The sequence below is a fragment of the Entelurus aequoreus genome, linkage group LG18 (genome assembly GCF_033978785.1).
Source record: "Entelurus aequoreus isolate RoL-2023_Sb linkage group LG18, RoL_Eaeq_v1.1, whole genome shotgun sequence".
Classification (NCBI taxonomy): domain Eukaryota; kingdom Metazoa; phylum Chordata; class Actinopteri; order Syngnathiformes; family Syngnathidae; genus Entelurus; species Entelurus aequoreus.
Window position 1 is genome coordinate 16,195,124 of NC_084748.1, and position 22,430 is coordinate 16,217,553.

Below are 22,430 nucleotides of genomic sequence, written 5' to 3' on the forward strand. Positions count from 1 at the left end.
ACCTACTTAATGCTCGTCAAACAGTATAGAATACAAACCAAACAAAAACACTTTAGTAATTTATATGAAAAAGGTAATTTGATCCCAGTACGAAAAGTATGTATTTGCGCAAGTATAAAAAAGAGAATATAGCCAGCTATCTCTCATTTATGATTTGAGGGGGAACACATTTAAAACACCAAACACCAATTAGTCTTTGCAGTTTACAGCATATTAAAAAAATATTCCAATTAACTCCTATTTAACTACCACAGTGGTGTACAAAAGCAAGTAACTGTTGGGGTCTTTAATTACTATGATTAAAAATGTATATATTAATAGCTGTGGCTGTAGGCAACCTCCTGATGTACTTTTTAAATTACATCCGCATTTGTATAATAAGTGAAGCAAGTGTCATGAGCCTTATCTAGCTCTGCATGTGCTTTAAAATGTTTTTACTCACCTGTATTATTGCTGTTTACAATCTACTCATCAGTACTATTTTGCTGACTGACCAGTTTGCGCCATACTGCTTTTACAAAATTGGTTCTGTTGCTGCTGTGTTGTGAAATCCATTCTCCCTTGCATTAGCGTAATTCAAATGTAAGTTTGGAGGTATGTTGAACAACGTTTTAGATACTGCACATGAACGTTTACTACAATTTTTTTCATTCTTCAATAACACTCAGTCTTTGTAATGACTTAGTTAAAGTTCAGTCCATCAACCCCTTTCCTGAAACTCATACATTTTCTTCTAAAATTTCCAAGAAACTATACAGTTGGAAAAAAAAAACCCCACCTCAAACAACTCGCACGTTTCACCTTAAAAATGTAAAGGAATATACGCTGAAGAATGTAGGACCAAAATCAAAACACGACTCTAAATTTTCTTAGCTTTTTTTGTGATAATAAGCCGAAGAACAAAATAATATTGACTACGTTTGAACATTAAAAGAAAATGTACCTCTGTAAAGCTGTAAACTTTTAGCAAAAACATCTGCTGCACATTTTTCTAAACAACTTTTAACATAAAACAGTGACTTTTAACTTTAAAGTAGCAGTAGAGTGGAAAAACAAGTTGACTTTATACGCTTAATTGTGTTTCACTGTATCCTTTAAACCATATCAAATTGTACTTACAGTTTGCAAAGTATGTGAAAATACCATCTAAATATCACAAAATGCCACAAATTCAGTCGACCATTTTGAATATTCCGCTCCGAGTATTTTCGGCAATTTCCGTAGATTCTACGTCACTGGATGAATGCTTCCGCACGCTGAACCATATTAAAAGATCAGTCAAACTGGAAATACGCAAACATTGGAAAGAGATGTGCTGTTTATCATTCACAATCCTTATGTAAGACAAGAACAAATACGTAAATAAATAGCTAGCAATTGTGTCAACAGATCGAGGGCCCTCTATTGCGCCCATTATACTCTCTCTAAAAACCTCCAGAAACTACCAACAATACTTCATTTACATGTCGTGACCTCTAAATGAACCAAATATGAGGGATATTGTTATTATAAGTGCTAACGCAGACAGACTATTTTAGCGCCGCATTGATAACAGTGAGGTAATGCTAGCTTACGCTGCTATTGTTGACACACTAAGCCGGCGGCTGCTTCTGCTTCGTCTCAAACGTGCCAAAAATAAATTCCAGATTATAATTCATGCATCTCTCACCTGGTTGTAGACAAATGTGGCTATGGACTGAGAGGCTGGTCGACTTTGATATACCCCGAGATGGCAATAAAGACACTAGTTGCGGCAACTTTCTTTTAACCCTTTGTAAGGATTGTAATTGATTCTTCATCTAGATCGGCAGGTTGTGAGTTCAAACCCCGGCCGAGTCAAAAATGTGACCCATTCCCTCCCTGATCGCGATTTAGAATCAATTATTTGGGGTAACGATTTGATTCTTAGGGGGAACAATTTGACTCAGAATCGATTCTTGGGGTAACGATTCGATTCAGATCTGATTCTTTGGGGTAACAATTCAATTCTTGAAGCTAATGATTCGATTCAAAATCAATTCTTGGGGGTAACGAGTCCATTCTTAGGGGGAACAATTCGATTCAGAATCGATTCTTGGGGTAACGATTTGATTCAGATCTAAATCTTTGGAGTAACGATTAGATTCTTGAAGCTAATGATTCGATTCAGAATCAATTCTTGGGGGTAACGATTCGATTCTTAGGGGGAACAATTAGACTCATAATCATTTCTTGGGGTAACGATTCAATTCAGAATCGATTTATGGGGTAACGATTAGATTCTTGAAGGTACTGATTCGATTTAGAATCAATTATTCGGGGTAACGATTCGATTCTTAGGGGGAACAATTTGATTCAGAATCGATTCTTGGGGTAACGATTCGATTCAGAATTGATTCTTTGGGGTAACAATTCAATTCTTGAAGCTAATGATTCGATTCAAAATCAATTATTCGCTTCTGCTCCCTGGGGGTGATCAAGGGTGGTGGGTCAAATGCAAAGAATAATTTAACCACAATTGTGTGTGTGTGTGACAATCATTGGTTCTTTAACTTTAATTTAAACGGGATTATGTGAGGACCCTGTCGGTTGGCATCCCAGCGAGAGTGGAAATTGTACAGTAAGTGTTTGTTTTATTCTGGTTAGTTTGAATGTTTCGCACCTCGCAATGCTGCGGATGCGATGGCGTTTCAATTAAGCTGCATCCGTTTGGCACTTGGCTTCTAAAACTTATTGCTCATCCTCTTTGTGTTCAGGCTCAAAAATATAAGGTTCCGGATCATAATTTTCCCAAGAAATTGTTGGCTCTCACAAAGTCTGCTTGATTAGTATTGTTGTTGACGGGGAAGCGGATTTATGGTTGCTAACTTTACGTCTCTACTGGCTTCCTCGTTAACTCTCAAAATGGCTTGGGAATCTCCATGAGATTGATACTATTTTGATCATATCTATTTATTCGCAAACTTTACAAGTCTTTTGGTGTCATAAATCAGTTTTATATGATAAGAGCTTCAATATAGAGGCAACTTGTTTTTCCACTCTACTGGTACTTTAATTAACGGTGCTGTACACTATTTAAATGGAGAAAACTTGACAATTTCAAATTGTGACAAATCAAAGTCAGATTTTTCTTAACTAGGCGATAGAAACAAAGATCAGTGCTGGAAATTGAAATCTACCACTCGGCTAAAAGTTTTTTGTTTTTTTTTAGCACTGCAACTTGCGAATACTGCGCGTAATCCTCTTGAACTCGCGCTGGCCCTTCTGCCAGCGCTTGAGCGAGGTGATGACCAGGTGGCCGTCCATCTTCTGGCCCATGACCAGGTAGGCGGCGTTGATGTCGTTCATCTCCTCGCAGACGCACTGCAGGCCGTCCTTCAGCCACAGCACCGTCTTCCTCAGCTCGCGCTCGCTCACGCCGTTCAGCTTGTAGATGGTCTTGCTCTTGTTCTCGGGCACGATCTTGGTATCGCCGTTGATGTACGAGATCTCCTTGACTTTGATTTTCAGGGCTATTGGGGCACACAGAGAAGAGGAATCCAAACCACACGGCAAAAAAAGAGGGCACTCCATTTCTTGTTATGACTTGATTAGATATGTAATACAGGTAATATATTGTAAAAGTTGGAGAATTGTTTTTTTACAGTGACATAACAGGTAGGGGTGTCCTGATAGAACTCCTTCACTTCTGATACGATACCGACATAGGCTGATAGAGATATTAATCTGATATGATATCAGCACAAATCATAGTACATACTACAGTTTGACCGATATTGTTTTTCTGGGGCCGATACTGATTATTAGTAGTCAAGGAGGCCGATAACTATATAAATTTGCAGTAAAATGTATTTAAACATGAATAGTATACGTCTTAGTTGTTTTTTAAACATTACTTTTTAGGAAACGTTGGACCAGTAGCGACATAATGTTTAATTACATTTTTGTTGAAATTTTTTCACAAACACCTTTATTACGTGTGTCCAATAGGTGCATCAACATTTGCCTTTTAAAATATGGGAAATCTCCTGGGAAAATGGGTAAAAATATGGGATTTCTCTACATCACAATAACTCAATACAATACTAAATTTTATAGCGGTTTATGGATTTATTACGTTATAAAGTTTCCTCGTGAGGGACTCTGAAATATTGCGAACATTTTAAATAAAATCCATTCTCGGCTCCTTCACATAGATTATAGTTGAGACATTTTTCAAGATGGCTGACATCCTGGATGGTACAGAAAGTATGAGAATGTGTGAGCTGCTGCCTGTTCTTCTTTAGTTACCGTATTTTTCGGAGTTTTAGTCGCACCAGGCGAAAATGCATAATAAAGAAGGAAAAAAACATATATAAGTCGCACTGGAGTATAAGTCGCATTTTTGGGGGAAATTTATTTGATAAAACCCAACACCAAGAATAGACATTTGAAAGGCAATTTAAAATAAATAAAGAATAGTGAACAACAGGCTGAATAAGTGTACGTTATATGAGGCATAAATAACCAACTGAGAACGTGCCTGGTATGTTAACGTAACATATTATGGTAAGAGTCATTCAAATAACTATAACATATAGAACATGCTATACGTTTACCAAACAATCTGTCACTCCTAATCGCTAAATCCCATGAAATCTTATACGTCTACATCAGGGGTCACCAACGCGGTGCCCGCGGGCACCAGGTCGCCCGTAAGGACCAGATGAGTTGCCCGCGGGCCTGTTCTAAAAAAAATAAAATAAAAAAATAAAAAAATAAAAAATAATTTTTATTTTTATTTTTTTTAATTAAATCTACATAGAAAAAACACAAGATACACTTTCAATCAGTGCATCAACCCAAACAACCTCCCCCATGCACACTCATCCACACCCACTCACACAAAAGGGGTTATTTATTTCTGCTACCAATATTCTGGTTCCCACAACATAGACAACACATCTGCAAGGGACACAGTCCCTGAAGCACACATGATTGTATAGGCTGCTGGTCCACTAACAGTTTCATTAATTACTATTTTTTATGTAATTATTTTTATATTGTTTTACCTTCTTTTTTATCCAAGAAAATGTTTTTTATTTATTAATCTTATTTTATTTTATTTTTTAAAAAAGGGCCTTATCTTCAACAGACCAGGTTGTCAATGAAATTAGATTTGTTTAAAGGGTTTTTTAAAACAAGGCCCAGTCCAGATAATGTCCAAGTCGGACTCAGCAACACACACCTTCATTCATGTACACAGAAAAAAATTAGGGAACACAACAGATTGCATATAATTTATAAACAAAATTACATTTTAAAAATAAGCATTTATGTACAGTCCAGATTATGTCCAGGTCACTCAAATTAGGGAACACAACAACAGCTATCATATAATCTATAAACATAATTATACTTTCAAAATAAGCCTTTGAGGACTTCTCATCTTTTTTTTAATGTTTTTTGGCATCATTATCGTTTTCAACCATGTAACTTTTTAAAGTTAGAAAATACTGAATAAATGTTTTAAAGAAAGTAATACTAAGTGAATATCTGTTTTTGGCCTTAAAAATAAACATTTTACAGAGTACTATAATTAAATTGACTAAATCATGATTGTCAATTAACTCTTCTAAAATAACAGAAACCACATTAAGCTTCATAAACAAACCAATCCTTAAACACATTTTTTCAACTTCCACCCAAAACAAAGACACAATATGACAATACCAAAACAAATTCAGGCTCCTGACAACAAAATCGGCAATCATCTGACTCTGTCATATTCCATAATTTTAACATTTTCCCTGTGGGTAAGAAGTTATAAATAATTTTAATTTGAAAATAACGATTTTGCACATCGATAGTGGTTTTAGAGATTAGTTTGAATATGGCATCCCATGGCAACGGGCAGTCAAAAAAGTCCTCATATTTTCCATTTGTGTTGTATGAGGCAGCCTTCAAAGATTTCTTTATTAAATAAAAATTATATATTTTTCTATTTATTTTAGTTCCTTTTTGCCAACTAGAATTTCTTATTAGAGGTTAACAAACTAATAATTTATTAGTTCCATAATTAATTATTTGTTTCCATCTTTTCCCAATTACTCCAGTTAGTTGATAAAATGAAAAGCTTGAGCAAGCATCACCATACATAGCTCTAAATTCATCATACTTCATAATTTTACCATTCTCATTGATAATATCATTGACAAAAATGATTCCTCTTTCAAACTTATTTTTCCAAAAGAAAGGCTTTCCATCTATTACAATATTAGAGTTCATCCATATTAACTGCTGCAAAATATCGTCTCTTTTTTCTGGCACATAAAATTGAAAACACCACTATGAGTGGATTGTTTCCTTTATGAACCCCGCCATGTTTCCCAGCAGACTCTCTGGGAAGAGATCACTTGTAAAAAAGGATACAATTTCTTTTGATACAGTACATGTTTTTTGTCCAACAGGACATTTGTGTACCACTCAATGTTTAAATACATCTTTGGAACAATTGATGCTTTTAAAGACAGACACATAGCTTCAAGGTTGAGAAGTTTCAGGCCCCCATATTCATACTCTTTGTACAAAACCTTTCTTTTAATCTTTTCTGGTTTGCCGTTCCAGACAAAATCGAAGACCCTCCGCTCATAAATCTTAAAAAAGTTTTGTGATGGAGCTGGTAATGACAAAAACAAATAAATAAATTGAGGAATAATTAATGAGTTGGCAATAGACATTTTACCATACAAGGTTAGGGATTTCCCTTTCCATAATTGCATAATTTTGTCCAGCTTTCTTAGTCGATTATCATAATTTACTGAGCCTAGATCTTCCAGATTTTCTGGGACAACAACACCAAGTATGTTAACTGGTCCATCTGTCCACAAAACAGGCACTTTGCATTCCATTCGAAAGGACGTTCCCTTTAGATTTCCGATCCTTAACATTTTACATTTATCATAATTAAGCTTAAGGCCAGATTGCTGTGAAAATATGTCCAAAAGATTAAGAAGGTTCCGCAAACAATGAGGAAAAATCTTATCTTTGTGAATCAGCCTTTTCTGACATGAACTTCATCAAGAACAAACACAGAACACGCCTCACTGATGCACATCTGCAAGACTCACTCAGAGTTGCAGTGTCAAGTTACACACCAGAGTACAACACACTAGTTAACAGCATGCAATGCCAGGCTTCCCACTAACTGACAAAGAAACAGATAACAGATTTGGTGTCCAGTTCAAAGTGTGACATGATTTAAAAATTTGAGAGTTTACTTTTGTATTTTACATGAGTTATTATTTGTACAAACATGGTGCAAAGTAATTCATGATTTGTTAAAAAATGTTAGTGGCTAGCTAGTTAAAATGGGATATTGTGATTTCACAAGACTGTCTTAGAAGTGATCATTTGAAAATGTTCAATTTGAAAAATGTGCACTTAGAGAAAATATAAAAATAAAGTGTTGCATATTGATATTTATCTGTTTCTATATATATTTATTGTGAGAAATCATTAAGATGATCAGTGTTTCCACAAAGATAAATATCATTAATTATTAATAAGGTAAATTGAGCAAATTGGCTACTTCTGGCAATTTATTTAAGTGTGTATCTAACTGGTAGCCCTTCGCATTAATCAGTACCCAAGAAGTAGCCCTTGGTTTCAAAAAGGTTGGTGACCCCTGGTCTACATGAATGAGCTAAATAATATTATTTGATATTTTACGGTAATGTGTTAATAATTTCACACATAAGTCGCTCCTGAGTATAAGTCGCACCCCCGGCCAAACTGTGAAAAAAACTGCGACTTATAGTCCGAAAAATACGGTATATGATAAGTCTCCTATTAGTCAATATATTTACACAAAGTTGGGATTTTTGGCAGAGATACACTACCGTTCAAAAGTTTGGGGTCACCCAAACAATTTTGTAGAATAGCCTTCATTTCTAAGAACAAGAATAGACTGTCGAGTTTCAGATAAAAGTTCTCTTTTTCTGGCCATTTTGAGCGTTTAATTGACCCCACAAATGTGATGCTCCAGAAACTCAATCTGCTCAAAGGAAGGTCAGTTTTGTAGCTTCTGTAACGAGCTAAACTGTTTTCAGATGTGTGAACATGATTGCACAAGGGTTTTCTAATCATCAATTAGCCTTCTGAGCCAATCAGCAAACACATTGTACCATTAGAACACTAGAGTGATAGTTGCTGGAAATGGGCCTCTATACACCTATGTAGATATTGCACCAAAAACCAGACATTTGCTGCTAGAATAGTCATTTACCACATTAGCAATGTATAGAGTGTATTTCTTCAAAGTTAAGACTAGTTTAAAGTAATCTTCATTGAAAAGTACAGTGCTTTTCCTTCAAAAATAAGGACATTTCAATGTGACCCCAAACTTTTGAACGGTAGTGTATATACTCTGTCGTCTTGGTGTCCATTAATCTCTGTCGCCTTGTTATTGTGATTGGATCACCTATGTCACGCTCCTTTGATGAGCCCACGCTGCGAGGGCTGCGGACGGAGGCTTGATCGTTGCAGTTGCAAAACAAACAAAACGCAACAACGCCGGGAGAGAAGGACAAAAACTGGATTTCCCGGCAAAATATGGAAGTTTTGAAAGCCTAGCAGAAGAGATATATCGTGTACAAACAACCAACACTGCACGAGGAAGTGCAAACGGACTGGTGCTTGAGCAGTGTTTATAACTATCTACTTGACTTTTTTAAAAATAAAATACTGGTATCATATGGATTATACTTGTACTATACTTATATAGCACTTTTCTACATTCAATGTACTCAAAGCACTTTGACACTCTTTCCACATTTACACATATGTATCTGCAGATGTAGTTGTAAAAAAAGAAAAAAAGAAAAAGAAAAACAAGACCAATACATCAAAATGCCAAATATCGTCGCTGATAATCGTTGTTTCCTAGTACGTACTTGTATTATTTTGAAAAGAGAACAATGGTAGGTATGAAAAACACTAACATTGTGACAGACTCATGCTGTCTTCAAATTTCAAGCGTGGTGGAATTTTCTTTTTTGGCGACCCCTAGTGGTTACAATAATTGATGAAGTTAAGCTATCCATCCATCCATCCATCCATCCATCCATTTTCTACCGATTGTCCCGTTCGCGGACACGTTTGTTGCTGGATACTTTATAATACACTTCTGCCTTGGAGACTTTGTATCTGTAAGTAATATGTAACGATAATTATTAGACGAATGTGCTTTTTTAAACTGCGATACTGTTCAATGAAGGACACATTGCGTACGTCTAGCTTGTGTGCTTAGCTGTTGTGTAGCTGCTAGCACCTAGTTGCCTACAGCCTACCATATTTACCTTTAGTAAATGACTAAAACAGAAGAAAAGACCAACCCTGTGTGCTTATTGGAGGACATTTAGATGTTAACTGGCTGTTCAAGGTTGCACAAGTAAACTTGCTGCAGGACAGCTTGTATTGGAGCTTATACCAGACATTTTACATGCAATACTTGCTTTTTTGGCTGATATCGGACCAATATTTGATATGAATATCGCACGGGGACACCCCTACTAACAATTTTGTAAAGTACATTTACTTAATATTGTGTATAATCCTAATATATTTTCTGCAATGTATTTGTTAAAACACATACAATTGAAGTACTTTATTCAGATTAAATACCAAGCTGATGCCCAGAATGCCTTAATTTACAGTACATGTTTGATTTTTTTCTTTTATAGTGCAGACGTCAGGGTTAGACTGTTTACCACATAATTACTGCTGATTCGATATTATTGGTTCATTGCATCTTCAAAGAGTGTCCCAGTAGTCTCACACTCTATAGTCCTTGGAGCTGTTGCAGTCAATATTTCTCATTTGTGATTGGCAAACAAGTTCTTCAAGTTTGAGTTTGAGTTTGAGTTTATTTCGAACATGCAAGCATACAACATGATGGTTGAGAACTACCTCGCATTATTTCCTCCAGGATAAAACTTACAATGACAATATTAAATATTCATTCAAATAAGCCTGCTTTTAAGGAAGTTAATTGTTTAACCGTTTCATTGCAGATTAATTATCATGAAGCCAAAAAATTCTGCCGGATCAGCTCTAAAAGCTTGTGTTCTTGAAAATAGCCATTAAGTACATCATCATTTCGGAAAATGACTAAGTAACATGGCAAAATATTGAATCAACTTATTTTTTACAAACATTAAATGTGAAAATAATGAAAATATTTAAACGTTCAGTGCGATAAAGTATTTTTTTATTTTTATTTTGTAAAGATTTCTACCATATTTGGATAATTGGATGACGTCACACGTGGGAAAAACATTCCAAATGGCGCAAATTTCAAATGGCTGGTTTAGAGGAAGTATGAAGGAAGGCAAGATTGTTTTAGAAATATCTTGGCAAGGTCTCCGCGGTTTGATTTAAAAAAATTGGGGACTTATGCAGATCCCTGATACACATCAGCAGGTACCGTTAGGTAAGAAAAGTTGGTTTTGCATTAAAGGGGCCCTTTAAAGAAAGTGTCTCTTTGTGTTTGTGTGTCAAGCTGTATTTTTGGTGTTTGCACTGTTATTGCAGTTTGTGTCTTTTGGGAAAACTATCAGCCAATAACAAGGCGCAGGCTACAAATACACAAAACCATGAAGTTATGTAGAGGGCCAAAAAGTATGGACCTTTTGGGCCGCAAATGGCCTCTACTTTGAGGCCACTGCTTTAACTAATAAGTTAAACACTCCAATTTAGTTTTAGTTGAACATAATTTTAATAAATGTTGTCATTCCTTAAATGTATTAAATGCAAATAGTTTTTTTTTTTTTTTTTTTTTTAGTGTAATAAGCCAACTCTTACCATTTTAGAACAAATATCAAGTAGAGCTGCAACGATTAATCGATTAGTTTGATTAGAAAAAAGCTTCCATTTGTCTATAACTAACAAAAATTGACAAATTCAGATCGCATGTATTCCCTAAAATAAGGTCAGAGATTATTCAGCTAAAGGGTCATAATTATGATTTTTTTTCTACATTTCAAACACTTCCTTGTGGTCCACATAACACATAATGGTGGGTGTTTGTGCAAAACTCCTTCCTTATGTTTCACAGACCATTTTCAAGCTGGTGGGGGTAGTCGGAGGGGCCGTAGGCGCAAATTGGCAGCGTGGCTACAAATGTAGCTTACCACCATCAATGTGTGAATGTGGAGTGAATGAATGATGGGTTTTCACTTGTCTGTGAAACGCTTTAAATGTGTCTAGAAAAGCGCTATATAAATCTAATCCATTGGAAATTTGCGCAGGCAGCTACAATAGAGCGCTGGTGTTGGTGTGTCCTTTTTTTTATACATTTGTAATAATGCACACATCTTGAAAATGCAATTTAAATGTTGATGTTGTGGATTTATTAGGGAAAAAAATTAAGATTATGACAAGCGGAAAAAACATTTTATTTCAACAATTTTCCCTTAAATACGCATTGAGGCTATGTAGTGTGTTTATCCGATTATTTGATCAATCAAACAAACTAATCAATAGATAAATCGATTGCGAAAATAACCGATAGCTACAGCTCTTATATCAAACTCTTCACTGAGATTTGTAACAAGGACAGTCACACGGTGTAATTATTAGAATAGTGTTTTTAAGTTAGAGGATAACTTACCAAAATCATTTTTACACAGGTTGTCCACAATTTCGTTGTCATTGTCGTCACTTTCCTTGCAGGCATCACACACTCTGGGCACTGAAACGAAAAGAAAACGCAAATATTGTGTAAAGAGTTTCTTGTCATATAATAACAATGACTGACAGGAATAATTTAGAACAGTGTCAAACTCCTTTTGATTGAGGGCCACATCGCCGTAATGGCTGCACTTAAAGGGCCACCACATACAGTGAATAATATGAGTATAAATGTACAAGGAATTGCTAGATGTTTTTTTACACAATTGCCTATGCATTTGATTATGTTTTTTTTTTTTTCCACATAGACTGTAAAAACAATCTGTAGATTCTGCGGTTAAAAAATGGCAGCTCAGTCGCTAAAATTTTACCATGAAATCTACAGTAAATGAAAAAAACGGTACCATGTTTTTTTACGGAAAAATTCTAGTGATTGAGATGGGATTTTTTTTTTTTACCTGTAAAATGTATTGTCTTTTTTTATGGTGTAAATTTGATGGATGACTTGCTTTAAAATAATAAGTCAAACACTTTTAAAATAAAATTAACACAAAACCTTGTTTGTTGCATTATAAAATAGTATTAACATTTAAAAGATATGCAACTGCATGCAGTGCATGTATTTTTGTATGTCAAAATGGAGAAAGATAAAGATATTATTTCTTTTGCGGGCCAGTTAAAATGATGTGGCGGGCCAGATGTGGCCCCTGGGCCTTAACTTTGACACCTGTGATGTAGAAGGTAAAAATAGGTAAACACACATTAAGAGGGCATTTAAAGTAAAATAAAAAAAAAGTCCTTATAAACAAAATGAACAATGCAGTAGTATATGTGTACAAGTATAGGATATGCAAATGTCAGCAAACAATACAATACAGCATAAAACATGCACAAAATGTAATTAAATGAAATTACTGCCCAAACTCCACAAACACACAAAAATGTTTTTACTCACATCCATTGATTCACATGTAAAAAAACAATTTTCTTTAATTAAAAAAAAATAAAAAATTCACAAGTTAAAAAAACAAACAATTTTCTTCAATTAAAAAATGATTCGCAAGTATGAAAACAATTTTCTGCAAGTATAAAAACAATTTCCTTCAGGGTAAATATTAGTGTAAATTTACAACCACAGGTGGTGCTGCTGAGCTACTGTTATTTGCACATGGTGCCGTCCGCCAAAAATAACAATGAAAAAGAAGCAGTTTGGGAAGTAAAATGGCGGACAAAAGAGAGGCGAAACACGCTCAACCTGTAAGTTAACCTTTAAGTTCCCCCTCTCGTCTATCCCCTATTTTACTCCCCACCCTGCATCTTCTTCTTCTGCGGATGGCAGCATTTGAAAATAAATTGACTCAGCAGCACCGCCTGCCGTTGTAGAGTGTGAATTACGGGTGCTCTGTGTGCAAGTGTGTAGATTGTGCAGAGTGCAAAATATTATTTCTAAAAGGGTGGATGGAATATTACTGCCAAAAGTGTTTTTTTTTACTCGCGAATCTTATTCTTTTTTACTTGCTGAAAATTGTTTTTATACTTGTGAATCATTATTCTACTTGCAGAATTATTTTTTTTCACTTAAGAATTTTTTTTTAATTGAAGAAAATTGCTTTTTTTTCTTTGTGATTTTTTTTTTTCGTGCAATTTTTTTTACACGTTTTTCAATTGGAATTTTTTTTTTACTTGTGAATAGTTTTTATACTTGTGAATCATTATTTTACTTGCAGAATTTTTTTTTTTATTTGCAAAAAAAAAATTGTATTGAAGAAAAAAGCTTTTTTTCCCTTGTTTTTTTACTTGCACATTTTTTTACACACAAATGGTTTTTGAACTGAAATCTTTTTTTACTCGTGAATCTTTTTTTTTTTACTTGCAGAAAATTGTTTTTATACTTGCAAATCATTATTTTACTTGCAGAATTTTATTTATTTGTATTTTTTTTACTTGAGATTTTTTTTTTACTAAAGAAAATTGCTTTTTTTCCTTTGTGAATTGTTGTTTTTACTTGCAATTTTTTTTTACACAAATCGTTTTTTAATTGATTTTTTTTTACTTGCAGAATAAAAAAATTTACTTGCAATTTTTTTTTAAATTGCAGATAATAGCTTTTTTTTCTCTTGTGCATTGTTTTTTACTTGTATTTTTTAAAATCCTTTAATTGAAATTTTTTTTTTTACTTGCGAATCTTTTTTTTTTTACTTGCTGAAAATGTATTTTATACTTGCGAATCATTATTTTACTTGAATTTTTTTTTTTTACTTGAGAAATTATTTTTTTTATTGAAGAAAAATATTTTTTTTACCTTGTGAATAGTTTTTTTCTTGCAATTTTTTTTTTTTTTTACACACAATTGTTTTTTAATAGAATTTTTTGTTTTTACTTGCGAATAATTTTTTTTTACTTGCCGAAAATAGTTTTTATACTTGCGAATCATTATTTTACTTGCAGAATTTTTTTTAAAACTTTTTTTTAATTGAAGAAAATTGCTTTTTTTCCCCTTGTGAATTGTTTTTTTACTCGCAAATCTTTTTTTTTTAGTTGCGGAAATTATTTTTATACTTGCGAATAATTTTTTACTTGCAGAATTATCTTTTTTTACGTGCAAATGTAAAAAAATGTGTTTTTTTAATTGAAGAAAATAGCTTTTTTCCCTATGTGAATTGTCTTTTTACTTGAATTTTTTTTACACACATCGTTTTTTAATACAACATTTTTTTTTACTTGCGACACATTTTTTTTTACTTGCGGAAAATTGTTTTTATACTTGCGAATCATTATTTTACTTGCATAATATTTTTTTTTTTTACTTGCAAATTTTTTTTTTAATTGAAGAAAATTGCTTTTTTACGGAGCCCCTAAAGGGACATGGGAATTTTTTTTTTTTTAGACATGTATCTCGTGGCCACGAGAAACTAATCAAGCATTCACATTTTGCCACAACACACATGGGGGAAAGTCCTAATTGGAAATACAGCCATATTAACTCCTAAACTGCCATTTTAACACACACCAAACCATCAGCACGCATCCAATGCTTTCTCGTGGCCACGAGAAATTATCTTGTGGCCACGAGAAACTTTCTCGTGGCCATGAGAAACTTTTTATAAAAAAAAAAAAAAAATTAATTTTTTATTTTTATTTTTTATTTTTTATAAAAAGTTTCTCGTGGCCACGAGAAACTTTCTCGTGGCCACGAGAAAGCATTGGATGCGTGCTGATGGTTTGGTGTGTGTTAAAATGGCAGTTTAGGAGTTAATATGGCTGTATTTCCAACTAGGACTTTCCCCAATGTGTGTTGTGGCAAAATGTGAATGCTTGATTAGTAGGTGTGAGACAAACACTTTATCTTCCTGGTTATTGTAACGCTACGTGTTTGACATTATTTAAGACTTTATCATGCCCGGGAAAGGACAGTTTTCCTCTTCTGTGGCTGTGGGGGTGGGCGTGGCTTGCGGGCCTGCAGCGAAGCGGAGTGTGTCAGTTAGTCCCATGTTGATGTGATCAAACTTCTTTCTTGCTTGGAAGATACACACACAATTGTAACTGTTATTTCTTCCTGCAAATAATAAATATGTACAACGTGTTTGGATGTATTCATTTATGTAAAATTGTCATTAAATGTAATATTGCCTGACAAAAAGCGATTCGACGTACGTAATATTTTGATATTTACACATCGCATATTTACACACGCGCATCTGACTAGAATACCCTTATGTGCATTACATATATCAACATCAACTACCTACTGTACTGTTTACTTTTTGAAATACCCTTTTTAGAGCAAATATCTACCCATATAATTTATATGTGTATATATAATATATATATATATATTTTTTAATAAAAAGTTTCTCGTGGCCACGAGATACTTTCTCGTGGCCACGAGATACATGTCTAAAAAAAAATAAATTCCCATGTCCCTTTAGAGCAGGGGTGTCAAACTCATTTTAGATGGGGGGCCACATGGAGAAAAATCTACTCCCAAGTGGGCCGGACTGGTAAAATCACGGCACAATAACTTAAAAATAAAGACAACTTCAGATTGTTTTCTTTGTTTAAAAATGAAAATGTACAAATCATAATGTTTTTTGTTGTTGTTTTTTTTACAATTACATGTTGCGGCTAATGGTATTCTATCTTTATTTGTCGTTATTTACATTTTCTGAATAAATTATGTGATAATGTTCATCAATGTTCATCAACTCATTGGTGTTAAATTTCAATCTATCAAGATTTAAAAAAAATATCAAATTCAAATTACAGGATGTTATTTATGTAGTTTGATCATTTTCCTCGACTGATGTACTAACATGTGGTTTATTTTGTACATATGTAACATAATCTACAAAGATACAAATAATTGCTATTGCGACATCCAGTGGAGACATTTAGAACAGCTGTTTCTTTCATTCCAAAATTTCAGGTTAATTTTATATACCTAGCAAACTCATCCCGCGGGCCGGATAAAACCTGTTCGCGGGCCTGATCCGGCCCTCGGGCCGTACGTTTGACATCCCTGCTTTAGAGGCTCCGTACTTTTTTTCCTCTTGTGAATTTTTTTTTTTTTTTTTACCTGCAATTTTTTTCCACACACAAACCGTTTTTTAATAGAATTTTTTTATTTTTTTTTACCTGCGAATCATCTTTTTTTTTTAACTTGCGGAAAATTGTTTTGATACTTGCGAATCATTATTTTACTTGCAGAATTTTATTTTTTTTTTACCGGCAAATTTTTATTTATTTTTTTAAGAAAATGCAATTTTGTTTTAAACACATCGTTTTTTAATTTGATTTTTTTCTTTTACTTGCAAATCTTTTTTTTAACTTGCAGAACATACTTTTTTTTTTTTTTTTAACTTTAGAGCATTTTCTTTACTTGCAGATTTTTTAAAAAATTTTTTTTACTTGCTTATTGTTGTGCGTGAGTAAAAACGTTTGAGTGTTTTTGTGGAGTTTTGGCAGTAATTTCACTCTTTATAAGAAGGCATTCAAATAAAATAAGTAATAATAAATAAAATGAACAATGTGCATGTGTGCTAGTGTAGAATGTGCAGACTTCAGCATATATAATAAAGCAACACAAACAATACAACATTAAACATGCACAATATTCGTGTTCTGCAGTAGTTGACATACCTTCTTTGGTGACGGGCACCATGTTGTCGAGCGCGGCGGGCGGGATGCACAGGTCGTTGTCCAGCGGGAACCGATCACAGTCCAGCATTTTGGGCCACGGGAACCCGAAGGCGGACATGACGGGCGCGCAGCCGCGCTTGACGCTCTCGCAGAGGGACCTGCATGGCTGGATGGGCTCGTCCAGGTCGTCCAGGCACACCGGGGCGAAGAGCGAGCACAGGAACTTCCTGGTGTCCGGGTGGCACTGCTTCTGCACCAGCGGGATCCAGGAGGACGCCTGCTGCAGGACCTCGCTCATGGTTTCGTGTCCCAGCAGGTTGGGCAGCCGCATGTCGGCGTACTCGATGTCGCGGCACAGCAGCAGGTTGGCCGGGATGGCTTTGCAGTTGTTCTTCCTGGGGAAGAAGTCGTGCTGGCCGAAGTTGTACAGTCCGTGGATGGCCTCCGCCAAGGCGAGCGTCAGCAGCCAGGAGACCGTCAAAATAAAAGCCCTCATTTTTTTTTCTCGGGCTCGATGTGAATTGGACGTCAGAGTGTCAGCATGGATGAAGACTCTGCTTGTGAGATCTTCCTCCTGACTGAACTTCTTCTCCTTACTGATGTCTGGGAGGGGTCTATAGGCGGACTACTGTGGACCGCTCGCACTTACTGCACGGCAGCAGGGGCGTAGCAACGGGGGGCGGTCACAAACTAAAAAAGAAAAATGGAAAAAATGTAGTTGAAAAAAAAAAATGTAACAATGGATTTTATTCATAACTCTCCAAGTGCTACAATAAAACCACAAAAGTTAACATTTAATCTGATAAAATACTAAATAATTAAAGCAGGGGTCCCCAAACTACGGCCCGCAAGCCGGATTCAGCCCGCCAGCATCCAAATATATATATATATATATATTAAAAAAAATAATTTTTTTTTAGCCATTTTCTACCACTTGTTACTCTCTGTGTCTCCTAGCCACTCAGGCAAATCCATCCATCCATTTCCTTCCGCTTATCCGAGGTCGGGTCGCGGGGGCTGCAGTCTAAGCAGAGAAGCCCAGACATCCCTCTCCCCAGCCACTTCGTCCAGCTCCTCCCGGGGGATCCCGAGGCGTTCCCAGGCCAGCCGGGAGACATAGTCTTCCCAACGTGTCCTGGATCTTCCCCGTGGCCTCCTGCCGGTCGGACGTGCCCCAAACACTTCCCTAGGGAGGCGTTCGGGTGACATCCTGAGCATACTTGCCAACCTTGAGACCTCCGAATTCGGGAGATGGGGGGGTGAGGTGGTAGGGGGGGGGTGTATATTGTAGCCTGGAAGAGTTAGGGCTACAAGGGATTCTGGGTATTTGTTCTGTTGTGTTTATGTTGTGTTACGGTGCGGATGTTCTCCCGAAATGTGTTTGTCATTCTTGTTTGGTGTGGGTTCACAGTGTGTCGCATATTTGTAACAGTGTTAAAGTTGTTTATTCAGTCACCTTCAGCCGGACCTGTATGTCTTGCAGTCACTTAAGTGTGTCTGTAGAAACCGCATAAAACACGTGTCTGGGCCGGCACGCTGATGGAGAAAAAGCGGAAGCGACGACAGGTTGTAGAGGACGCTAAAGGCAGTGCCATCACGGCACGCCCTCAATATTGTTGTCCGGGTGAAAATCGGGAGAAATTCGGGAGAACGGTTGCCCCGGGAGATTTTCGGGAGGGGCACTGAAATTCGGGAGTCTCCCAGAAAAATCGGGAGGGTTGGCAAGTATGATCCTGAGCAGATGCCCAAAGCACCTCATCTGGCTCCTCTCGATGTGGAGGAGCAGCTGCTTTACTCTGAGCTCCTCCCGGATGGCAGAGCTTCTCACCCTACCTCTAAGGGAGAGCCCCGCCACCCGGCGGAGGAAACTAATTTCGGCCGCTTGTGCCCGTGATCTTGTCCTTTCGGTCATAACCCAAAGCTCATGACCATAGGTGAGGATGGGAACGTAGATCCACCGGTAAATTGAGAGCTTTGCCTTCCGGCTCAGCTCCTTCTTCACCACAACGGACCGATACAGCGTCCGCATTACTGAAGACGCCGCACCGATCCGCCTGTTGATGTCACGATCCACTCTTCCCTCACTCGTGAATAAGACTCCGAGGTACTTGAACTATTCCACTTGGGGCAAGATCTCCTCCCCAACTTGGATATGGCACTCCACCCACACTCAGGCAAATTATATTGTCTAAAAATGCATTTTCCCATCGATAACGTTACATCATCGCGCTCGGAATATATATATATATATATATATATATATATATATATATATATATATATATATATATATACACTACCGTTCAAAAGTTTGGGGTCACATTGAAATGTCCTTATTTTTGAAGGAAAAGCACTGTACTTTTCAATGAAGATAACTTTAAACTAGTCTTAACTTTAAAGAAATACACTCTGTACATTGCTAATGTGGTAAATGACTATTCTAGCTGCAAATGTCTGGTTTTTGGTGCAATATCTACATAGGTGTATAGAAGCCCATTTCCAGCAACTATCACTCCAGTGTTCTAATGGTACAATGTGTTTGCTCATTGGCTCAGAAGGCTAATTGATGATTAGAAAACCCTTGTGCAATCATGTTCACACATCTGAAAACAGTTTAGCTCGTTACAGAAGCTACAAAACTGACCTTCCTTTGAGCAGATTGAGTTTCTGGAGCATCACATTTGTGGGGTCAATTAAACGCTCAAATTGGCCAGAAAAGAGAACTTTCATCTGAAACTCGACAGTCTGTTCTTGTTCTTAGAAATGAAGGCTATTCTACAAAATTGTTTGGGTGACCCCAAACTTTTGAACGGTAGTGTATATATATATATATATATATATATATATATATATATATATATATATATATATATATATATATATATATATATATATATATATATATATATATATATATATATATATATAGCCCGGGCCCTGGCCAAATCTTTTTAACCCAATGCGGCCCCCGAGTCAAAAAGTTTGGGGAACCCTGAATTAAAGCATCAGCAATCATAGGCTTTTTTTGTCATGAAAAGCTCTTCAGGAGAGCTTTAATTGTTCTCGGGTGGGCAGGAAGGTAGTTCTAGAGCTGTGGTGCAACTGCCCAAAAGGCTTGTTTTATGTTGCCCTCCACATCATTTAATGTGATCCGCTACATTACTTGATGTGGCCTGCTATATCAGTTTAAAGTATGTGTCCTGACACTTCATTGAAGTGGCCTGCGAAGGGCTGGAAATAATAAATCACTTTCTAGCTAAAATTAAATACAAGCCAAAAGTTTGGACACACCTTCTCATTTGATGCGTTTTCTTTATTTTCATGACTATTTACATTGTAGATTGTCACTGAAGGCATCAAAACTATGAATGAACACATGTGGAGTTATGTACTTAACAAAAAAAGGTGAAATAACTGAAAGCATGTTTTATATTCTAGTTTCTTCAAAATAGCCACCCTTTGCTCTGATTACTGTTTTGCACACTCTTGGCATTCTCCCGATGAGCTTCAAGAGTAAGTCACCTGAAAGGGTTTTCACTTCACAGGTGTCATAGTTTTGATGCCTTCGGTGACAATCTACAATGTAAATAGTCATGAAAATAAAGAAAACGCATTGAAATGAGAAGGTGTGTCCAAACTTTTGGCCTGTACTGTGTATTTGATCTCTCAATTTTGACAGAAACATGTACTGCATGCAATTGCATTTGTTCTACACTTTAATACGATCTAATCATGCAACAAGATGTTCCAAGGTTTTGTTTTTTCTGACCTCAGACCTTAGCTTAATTCCTAACTCAGACCATAACCACTTAACCCCAATTCTAACTCAACATCTAAACCAGGGGTCTGAAACTCGAGACCCAAAGGCCCATATGTTGTGGCTAGAGATGTCCGATAATGGCTTTTTTGCTGATATTCCGATATTGTCCAACTCTTAATTACCGATTCCGATATCAACCGATACCGATATATACAGTCGTGGAATTAACACATTATTATGCTTAATTTTGTTGTGATGCCCCGATGGATGCATTAAACAATGTAACAAGGTTTTCCAAAATAAATCAACTCAAGTTATGGAAAAAAATGCCAACATGGCACTGCCATATTTATTATTGACGTCACAAAGTGCATTATTTTTTTTAACATGCCTCAAAACAGCAGCTTGGAATTTGGGACATGCTCTCCCTGAGAGAGCATGAGGAGGTTGAGGTGGGCGGGGTTGGGGGGAGGGGGTTGAGGTGAGGGGTAGGGTGTAGCGGGGGATGTATATTGTAGCGTCCCGGAAGAGTTAGTGCTGCAAGGGGTTCTGGGTATTTGTTCTGTTGTGTTTATGTTGTGTTACGGTGCGGATGTTCTTCCGAAATGTGTTTGTCATTCTTGTTTGGTGTGGGTTCACAGTGTGGCGCATATTTGTAACAGTGTTAAAGGTGTTTATACGGCCACCCTCAGTGTGACCTGTATGGCTGTTGACCAAGTATGCCTTGCATTCACTTGTGTGTGTGTGTGAAAAACTGTAGATTTTATGTGATTGGGCCGACACGCAAAGGCAGTGCCTTCAAGGTTTATTGGCGCTCTGTACTTCTCCCTACGTCCGTGTACCACTCCGTACAGCGGCGTTTTTAAAAAGTCATACATTTTACTTTTTGAAACCGATATTGATAATTTCCGATATTACATTTTAAAGCATTTATCGGCCGATAATATCGGCAGTCTGATATTATCGGACATCTCTAGTTGTGGCCCCTCAACTACAGTAGAACTGTTTTTGAACCCCTCTTTTTGCAAACTTTTTGATATACGAATTGAGCCAAGTATGCCTCTGTGTGCGAATCATGTCTCTGTGCACGAACACTTAATTCATTCATTTTGTGTCCCACCGGCAGCCATTTTGTGCTTGCTCCTATTGAAGAGATTGACGAAGCGGGCTTTGTACCACAGCAAGTTTTTAATTGTGATGACAACAGACTTTTCTGGAAAAAGATGCCAAAACGGACTTGTAATACAGCAGAGGAAAAAAACACTTCCTCTCGTTCAGCGGCGTCTCTTCCAAAAGCACACACACACACACACAGCCATACAGGTCACACTGAGGGTAGCCGTATAAACAACTTGAACACTGTTACATATATGCGCCACACTGTGAACCCACACCAAACAAGAATGACAAACACATTTCGGGAGAACATCCGCACCGTAACACAACATAAACACAACAGAATAAATACCCCAAACCCCTTGCAGCACTAACTTTTCCGGGACGCTACAATATACACCTCCCGCTACCCCCTGTCCCCCCAACCCCGCCCACCTCAACCTCCTCATGCTCTCTCAGGGAGAGCATGTCCCAAATTCCAAACTGCTGTTTTGAGGCATGTTAAAAAAAATAATGCACTTTGTGACTTCAATAATAAATATGGCAGTGCCATGTTGGCATTTTTTTTCCATAACTTGAGTTGATTTATTTTGGAAAACCTTGTTACATTGTTTAATGCATCCAGCGGGGCATCACAACAAAATTAGGCACAATAATGTGTTAATTCCACGACTGTGTATATCGGTATCGGTTGATATCGGAATTGGTAACTAAGAGTTGTACAATATCGGCAAAAAAGCCATTATCGGACATCTCTAATTATTAG

At 36.5% G+C, this 22,430-nt stretch overlaps 2 protein-coding genes across 7 annotated transcripts in view; one reads left to right on the forward strand and one right to left on the reverse strand.

Annotated features, from left to right (window-relative positions):
• LOC133633868 (uncharacterized) overlaps positions 1-22,430 on the forward strand; it is a 174,155-nt gene that overhangs the window by 30,063 nt on the left and 121,662 nt on the right. The window lies entirely within an intron of this gene.
• On the reverse strand, positions 763-17,427 carry sfrp2 (secreted frizzled-related protein 2). Its single transcript, XM_062026623.1, has 3 exons — positions 16,789-17,427; positions 11,630-11,710; positions 763-3,491 (listed from the first exon to the last, which is right to left on the reverse strand). Exons 1-3 carry the CDS (start codon positions 17,282-17,284, stop codon positions 3,187-3,189), a joined length of 882 nt encoding a protein of 293 aa, XP_061882607.1. The 5' UTR covers positions 17,285-17,427; the 3' UTR covers positions 763-3,186.

Bases quoted from the DNA above. Each gene is read 5' to 3' on its own strand.
- sfrp2 (XM_062026623.1), bottom strand. From the start codon at position 17,284: ATGAGGGCTTTTATTTTGACGGTCTCCTGGCTGCTGACGCTCGCCTTG. The intron at 11,711-16,788 runs GTATGTCAACTA...TTTTCGTTTCAG, and splicing joins GGTGCCCGTCACCAAAGAAG to TGCCCAGAGTGTGTGATGCC. The intron at 3,492-11,629 runs GTAAGTTATCCT...GTGCCCCAATAG, and splicing joins CCTGTGTAAAAATGATTTTG to CCCTGAAAATCAAAGTCAAG.